The sequence below is a fragment of the Malus sylvestris genome, chromosome 12 (genome assembly GCF_916048215.2).
Source record: "Malus sylvestris chromosome 12, drMalSylv7.2, whole genome shotgun sequence".
NCBI classification, from domain to species: Eukaryota; Viridiplantae; Streptophyta; class Magnoliopsida; order Rosales; family Rosaceae; genus Malus; species Malus sylvestris.
In genome coordinates, this window is record NC_062271.1 from 31,607,969 (window position 1) to 31,616,766 (window position 8,798).

Sequence of the window (8,798 nt, forward strand, 5' to 3'; positions counted from 1 at the left end):
GAGGTCAAAAATGAGACATCAAATTTAGGAAACAAAGTTTATCTACCATTCTTTAATGATACATACCCTGTAATTGGGATGACAAACTCTTTCAGTGCCTGTTCGCTAGTCACTTCGATAAGTTCACCGAGACCTAGAGCAGCTTGCTCTCTTAGTTCAGCAGATCCACTTGTCAAACCCTAAAGGCAGTACAGGTTATAGTTTAAAATCTAATGCCCAAAAAGCAATGAGAGCACGTATTGGACAACACACTAGCTATAATGACGTAAAAGCTTCTTTTTCTTTTGAGGTACAATAGAAACACAACTTTATTAGAACAAAAGAAGACAAAACAAGCAAAGCAGAAGAGAAGTCCATAAAGCAACAGCCAAGGGACCAAAACCCATGAAGCAGTTTCTAAAAGGATTCTTTCTTTTTCTTATGAACCTAAACATAGGAATGAGTGCATTTCCAAACCACTACATGGTAGCTATAATGATGTACTATTGGTTGTTAACTAAAAGAATGAATAAACGTACAACAAGAGAGTAATTTTACTGCCCTTCATTTGAATTGAGCATCCAGGAAAAATAATAGCTAGCATACTTGGATAAATATTGGAAGCAAAGGTTGAAGTGCTTTTGGTAAACAAAACCCAGGAATGAGAATTGGTCCTCCCTGCAAGGTCACAAACATAACATGTTCCAGTTAATATGCCATTCACCGGAAGCATCTAGAATACACAACATACGGAAGTTATTTTGAACAAAAGCATCTGCAATACTTAACAATCTCAACTATTGCCCACCTTCTTCTTTCTACGCTCCTTATCCCGGGAAGTAGATACAGCATCTCGTACTAATTTAATATATGACGGAAGTACCTCCTTGGGAACTGAACTTACAACTCTTGACAAAGCTTCCCAAGAAGCCTGTTGAACAAAAGGTAACATACAATGTTATGTACTTGGAGTCAATACAATAACAGAACCTGAAAGACTTGTAGTACATACCGCCACAGTAGCTGAATCTGAATCACTGAGCAACACAATCAGGGTAGATATCACGTTTGGAGCTTCATCAACCAAATATAATTTACTGCTTTTGAAGAAATAGCCAATAAGATACGAAGAACTTCTTCTAATTGAAGCCTGAAACCATGAATACAATAGAGTGAGATGGGGATATAAAGTTATAAACAGGACCAAAGCATTCAATTACATTGTTAGTAAAACAACTTAATACCTGACTATCACTGACAGCTCGAACAAGCTCAGATAAAAGAGATTCAACACCTTCCTCATCTATGACTAAGACCACAGTCTCAGCAGCCTCCTTTGCCAACTTTTGAACTTCCTAGAATTTCGAAAAGAACAATATTTCAAATTCAACCTGATTGTTTAAACATCCAGACAGTGATTGCGAAAAAAAAAAAAACAGAAAAGAAATATGTTCTTAAACAAGCCAGAAGATTGCAAATTGCAACAGCATACCTTCTCATCAGCACTCATTGCAGAAAGTAAAGCAGGAAGAACAGTACCAAGATGAGAGTTAAGACCAGGTCCAGCCACTTCAGCTACCGCTCCAAGAGCATGTGCATTAAACGCACTGGATATGTCAAAAATTTCAGTCAACAAGAAGCACCGACAAGGACATTATTATTTCAAAGATCAATGAAGAAATATACACAGCAATTTTGAGAAAAAAAAAAATACATACGTAAGTGGCAGGTGGACGTTGCTTATTCAAAGACAGACTCACATGACATATGAACAGACAAGTACTAGCTAGTGCTGAAGCTTTTGCTACTCGGATCAAGAAAACACAGGGAAATTAAGGAACCACCGTGGATGACTTGACGACGACGACGTCCTAGGCAAAGATGCACTTCTCCTGGGCAGTCACGAGTCAGGTGGAGACCTCTCACTCCACAACTATAACATTCAAGTGGAATAGCAGGGCTTTCTTGACGCCTGCAGCGTTTCCCAGTCGAAGGACAAAACAAACACATTAGTATATAGCCCTAACAGTTTTTCAATCTATACATAAAGAAACAGTACTCTCGTTAATCTTTGCGGGTGATGCCAACTGTGATCCTAAATTTGAGATTACCGACATCTTCCATGACTCCAAACTCTGACTCAATAGCTTCCTGCTTCTTCCTGGTTGTTGACAGTTCAGTAATTTCCTGGCTATCAGCACCACCATCATCCTCTTCTTTCCCCTCTCCTTTAAGCTTAACAATTGCGAAGCAGAGACGTTCGCGATAGATAGGATTCTTCTTGTTGATCTTAACTCGAAAAGACCACACCTGAATTGTATCCTTTACAAAAAGCTTATTCTTCTGGCTCTCTATAATCTTCTTCCAACCACTGTTTAACACATATGAAAAGTTACTTGTGGACTTCCACTTGGTGAACCCTAATTTATCATGCACCTTCAAATTATGATCAATTACTTTCACCACCAGTGATCCACGAAGCTTCAATTCTTGGTCGTGTTGTTCACTAAGAAATCTCTTATCAACCACTTGATTCTCTGGCATCGAGAGACGATCGTGATGAGTGTTCAAATCAGTAGCGAAAATTTTCTTCTGTATTACCAATTTCACATGAGAACCACACAGAGAGTGAATCATGTTCTTGAATTCAATAGGCAAGTCGAGCGGCAAAGAGGGAATCGATAAAGATGATCGCATGCACACTCTTTCAGTCGTTTCTCTCTGCCTTTTCTTCATTAACTCTTTAATATATCCAACTTGATCTTTGCTGCTTCCGAAACCATGATTTTTGCTTTTCTGAATGTCATGAACGTCAGCAGAAGTAGAAGTAGAAGCAACTTTTTCTTCATCATGATTGGTCAATATTCCTTTCTTTGATTTGGTTTCAAACTGAATAATATCCATCAAAACTCTCTTTGTCAGCAAATCAATTTCTTCATTCCGGTCTTTTGCCACTTGTTTAATCTCTTCCAAAATTCTGTTAAAAGACTCAAAACTACCCTGGTGAATCTTTTCCCGATCTTCACGACTCATAGCCATCTTCGTCTTGTTCTTCAGTTCCTTGGAACTCAAGAAAACACGAGTTCTTAATTAATTAGTTTTTGAAACAAAGAACTCAAAGGAGGAGTACTGAATAATGTTACTTGGATTAAAAAAAAATTGAGAGGCATTCTTGGATTTATAGGCAAAACCCTTTCGTTAGTGAACAACTAAAAGGATTAGGTATTCCTAAACCTACCAGAATTATGATATACTAAACCAGAGCTTTTCTATTCTTATTTCACCTTGATTGAAATTAAAACAGCTAAGTACGAGTTCATAGGAATTTTAAATCCAAACGAAGTCTAAACACAAATGTGCGAATCTATTTTTTCAAAGGAAATCACCAGCAAATCATGGATGCAATTGAATTCCGAGATGATATTTGGGAAGAACAATGCTGCCAAACATTAGGACCATGGTCCACCGTCCGAGGGGTCCTAAAACCTTTGTATTTATCTCTCTCTGGAGTTAACTAATTAGGGAATTAATTCCATAGATATATATTGTCTTTTCAGTGTAGAATCACAATTTGAATTGAGTGCACCCTTATTGATTGTTGTTAGATTAGTTTAAATTTCAAGATTCGTGTCTTAAACCAATTAAACCAAATGGCTAGGAAGTGACATAAACTAACTGTTGCAGAAAAACATTCGTCAATGATCACATAAAAAAAAAGGTCGTACCCAGTGCACAAGGCTCCCGCTTTACGCAGGGTCTGAGAGAGGTAAATGTCGGCTAGCCTTACCCCCATTTATGGAGAGGCTGCTCCCAAGTCTCGAACCCGAGACCTACCGCTCATGGGCGAAGGCACTTGCCATCGCACCAAGTGCGACCTCAATGATCACATACGGAAGAAAAAATACATAAGAATAATTATATTACATATAACCATCTAATCTTCCTAAAATATATGAACAAAAAACTCATTCATCAGTTAAAAGTTAAAGGATCTACAAAACAGAAACAGCAGTCTCAGTTTTCGCAAGTGTTACGTTTCTAAACTTGATACTGACATGTCTAGTGGCTCCAAACTCCAACGGCATCTTGGTCGTGGATCTATTTCCTAAACCTACAAGGACAATTGGAATTACTACCAGACATGGGTAATCAAATAAGGCTTCGCATCCCTTATTTCACCTGAAATTTTCTTTTCTTTTCTTTTTTTTTCGAATCGAAAAAAATTGCTAAAAATCTTCATCGGTTTTGAAGAAGCAGATGGTCTATTAAGTAATTTAAAGGGTGTCACTGGAAGTAGTTTTCCAAAGACGTGTGGGAATTTTTTCTTGTCATGCTGCATGTAGGAGTGAATGTTTTGGAGTCAATTTAATTTTGTCTGACAACGCAATATTAATTAGTAACTAAAGCAAAGAGAGAAGGCCAAAAAAGCAAGTAATTAACTTGACTGCCAAGTAATTAACTTGAACACAGATATGAGAAACAACTTGAAGAACCCGGAAAAAGACTTACTAATTGTTCTACGCAATATTGAAAGAATCATAGCAAGCAATTACTCCAATTCGTCAAACAATTCTGACAAAGTGACAATCCCGATTATGCGCAAAATTTTGAGCCGATCTTACAGACTGTAGGAAGAGAAAGACATGATGTAGAAGGTGGAAAGCTTTCATTGAATAGATTGTTGAATTTACATTGAGCATAGTTAAGGAGACTCGATTAAAATTCTTACCACTGGTCCTTTTATTTCACACATACTACATTTAAATATAAATAGACTAACAATACTGATGATGATGTGATCATGGGCATCCTGCATTTCTCCCAGGGCCACCATAGTAGAAGTGAGTGCCCCATTCATTGTTGTAGGAGCTCTTGATGTCGTAACACTTGGTGTATTCAGCCGAAGTTGACACATCCCCGACCGAGTTGAGGTTGTTTTCCGAGTCCACTATCTCAAGGTTTCTGAAATAGCTGGCCTTCCCATACCCGTCTTCGGCAAAGTGACCCGAACCCATTTGAGTGGCCGTGTGCTCGCCGTTGGCCCTCGTGTTCACCACCTCTCCGCCCCATTCCACCATGGTTGCCTTGTCCTCCAAGTGTGTGAGCAGCTCTGCTGGCCAGTACCCAACTAGGGTATTGTCTCCCAATCCCAACCACCAATTCTCTAGCTTTGGATCCTATAAATAAAATACATGCCTTTATTAACAAATATGTTCCTCCATCTTAATTAATTTGTATGTTAATATTGCAAGATGTCGATTACCTTCCATAGGAGAATGGAGACGTCGTATTGGTTGCCGGCATACGATGAGACTGGGGAAATGGAAGCTCCAATGGCTATCTTGCTGTTTGTTTGGATAAATCCAGAACACAGAAAATTGTAGCACCAAGTCGCATTATATAAATCAACCTGTACTTTAAAAATAGATAAAATACAAGATTAGACGATATTAATTCTTCAAAGTATATAAAGTGATTAAAAAAAGGAAAAATTAGGCTTCCATCCCTCTTTTTGCTACTCCATTGATTAAAACTTTTTTTTTTCAATTTTTGATTAAGGTCCTTAGGTTTTAATAAACGCTATTAATTATTTCAATAATAAAATATTTTTTATTTCTAAATACATTCATTTAGTGTTAGAAACGTTACATTTAATATATTTATATTTATGGCTAAATTTTTTATTATATATTTTTATTTTTAGTTCGTACCCATTTTTAATTTGTAACCCTTTTTTTAATTTGTACCAATTTTATATTCAGCTTTAATTTGTACCCATATATTAAATTCTTTTTTTTCGCCCATATATTGTAAACTTTTATTTGTATTTGTACAAATATTTTTAAAATTTATTTGTACCCATTTTTAATTTTGCTAAATGTACCCATGCTAATTATATGTATTTATTTTATGTTTTAAAATATATCATTAGTTTTTTTTTAAACATGTTAATAATTATGTGGGTACATTAATCTTTTGCTATAATTTTGTGAAGAACAATATTATTCTATTATTGATTTTTAGGTATTTTTGGGAGCAGCCTCTCCATAAATGGGGGTAAGGCTAGCCGACATTCACCTCTTCCAGACCCTGCGTAAAGCGGGAGCCTTGTGCACTGGGTACGACCTTTTATTGATTTTTAAGTATTTACTATATTTTAAAAATATTATTTGAATTTGGTTAAATTTCATAATTTGAGGGACATTAAATGCATAAATACATGAGTTAAATATTTTAAATGATGCTATTCTATTATTGATTTTTAAGTATTTACTATATTTTAAAAATATTATTTGAATTTGGTTAAATTTCATAATTTGAGGGACATTAAATGCATAAATACATGAGTTAAATATTTTAAATGATGCTAAGAACCTCGATCAAAATATTTAAACAAACAAGATTTTAATCTAACAATTAGGTTAATAAGGGACCGAAACCAAAATGACCATTTTTTAAATCATAGTTTTTGCCAGTGTTGCATGTGAATAACCCAAATGAGAAATCATATGCTGGCATTACTTAAATAAGTAAATTGTGATACATGGAGCCGTTGTGTTGAATTTTTAGACTGTTGATTTTGTTCTCTTCTGTCACCACAGGAAATACATTGTGCCGTAGCAATGGTCTTTAGTTACCAACTAGTTTTTAGTGCCCGCGCGTTGCCGCGGGTTGTGAAAAGTTGTGTTACAAAAGGGGAATACCAATAATAGTAAAGACATTGGAAAATCATTATACATAAAAGGTTAAATTTGGAGACCATTAAGATAGATATTACAGTTATCCATTTGATTGTAGCAGTTATCACATTGTAAAATTAACTGTCAAGATTAACCATGATCCAAACGCTTATAATCCAATCTAGTAAGTCTGTCATTAACTATCTGTATAAACATTTTACCCTGAGGTTACAACAGCAAAGAAAACAACCAAAAGAATTAAATAAATGAAAAACTATGTCATCAACTAAAAGAAAACACATTTTTAACTGCTATTAAACATGCTGCAAAATCCATCAAATTTTTTTTAGCTCCACCAATACTTTTCCAACTACACATAATTTATGTTCATACTTAGCTAAACACAACTGAATTAAGAGATACAAATTATGAACGAAGAATCTGTGCAAAATCTGTAACAGTGCAAAAAGACAAACATCATCAACTGGAATAAAAAATCATACATAATTAACCTAGCAGATGAAACCACGCTCATTAGAAAAACGGATAAAAAACAGTTTCAACACATACTCCAATTGGTGCTCTGATTTTTTCCCAAAAATTATAAACAAATTTTAGGAAACATTAATTTTTTCTCAAAATCCAATCCCTTTTGTAATCTCCAGCCAAACACGACAGGCACATTTTCATCTCCTATTCAAACAGCTTATTGATCTATTAACTGCCTTATCACTTCTGAATGATTACCATCACAAAAATGTTTACCTAATCCAATCTATTACATCCATTGCTTAGCATTTGTATAAGCATATTAACCTAAGATCAAAACAACAAACTGAAGAACCAAAAAAGTAAAACAAACGAAAACAGCGACATCACCTAAAACGAAATACACTTTAATGTCACATTCAAAGAACCTGTAAAATGTATTAATAATAACACACACTACACGTTGAGAGAAGTTAATCATTTTGTGTTTCAAAATGATTCAACAATGGGTAAGAAATCAAGACATTAATCAATCTCAGCACAAAATGCCAACACCGTTATTGGCTACATGAGATTAACTTGCACTCTGTTGTGGCAAAAAGAAGAGAACAATGGTCATGCATCACCGGCACAATCGAGTCCACAATCTGAAATTTTTGCAATCACCCATTAAAGTGTGTTCAACTATTAAAACAAATTCACTGTCAAATTTTTTTAATTTTCTGCAGGTTCATTTTTGGATAATCAAAATTTAACTTCATTTTCTTGCCTGTCAATCGATCTTTACATTTTTCAATCACTCAGTTTTTGTTTTTACATAACTTGGAAATAACACAAATTTCCTTCAAATTAAATCAAAGAAAACATGAAAGCATTAAACACAAACAAAATACAGCATAACACAATTCTTACACCACAGGAAAAACCAAAACTCATCTCTCCAAAACCCTTGAAGGGACGAAAGGAAAACACTCACCAATAACAAACACGGCTTGCAAACCTGCACACAAAAGCACCAAACAACTAAAAATTAGTTTGGGACGAAACCAAACAAAAAAAAAAAAAGAAAAATTCCAGACTCAACCAGAACGAAGAACCATACCCAAAAACCCAAGATGGTAGCAAAACCCCCAAATTTCCAAAACACAGTTGCAAACAGGAAACCCATCCACAAAAATGAAAAACGGTAAGGAACAAAAAGAAATACCTAATATGAGAAAGGCAAACAACTAACCAGGAGAATCCACCCTTTACAGATAGAAAAACCTTCGAACCCAACCAAACAACCGAAAGAGCGCAAACCACCGGTAGTGTTTTTTCCCAACAAACTAACACCACGCTGCTAGACACAAAGAAGAAGCAGTGGCTGGCTTAAAACGAAAACCGGGAAAGATTCAAAAACGAAAGAAAGCGATTGGCAAGAGCGGGAGAAGGAGAGAAAACAACAATGAAAAATCTGAAGACGAAAGGGAGAAAAGAAGAAGAAAAGTAGGTAGACCAGCTGACTCCGATGACCAACACCTGTCCACCATTCTGAAAACAAAAGGGAGAAAAGAAGAAGAAAAGTAGGTGGACCAATCGACTCCGATGACCAACACCTGTCCAGAATGGGCAAAATAGGGTTTTTACTGTGCGAAAAACTGAAGAGAA

The 8,798-nt window shown here is 35.5% G+C and overlaps 1 protein-coding gene across 1 annotated transcript; it reads right to left on the reverse strand.

Moving 5' to 3' along the window:
• Positions 1–4,628: 4,628 nt before the first annotated feature.
• Positions 4,629–6,431, reverse strand: LOC126592379 (uncharacterized). Its single transcript, XM_050258063.1, has 3 exons — positions 6,414–6,431; positions 5,243–5,389; positions 4,629–5,156 (listed from the first exon to the last, which is right to left on the reverse strand). The coding sequence occupies exons 1-3, from the start codon at positions 6,429–6,431 to the stop codon at positions 4,779–4,781; spliced, it is 543 nt and encodes a 180-aa protein (XP_050114020.1). The 3' UTR covers positions 4,629–4,778.
• Between the last annotated feature and the right edge of the window lie 2,367 nt (positions 6,432–8,798).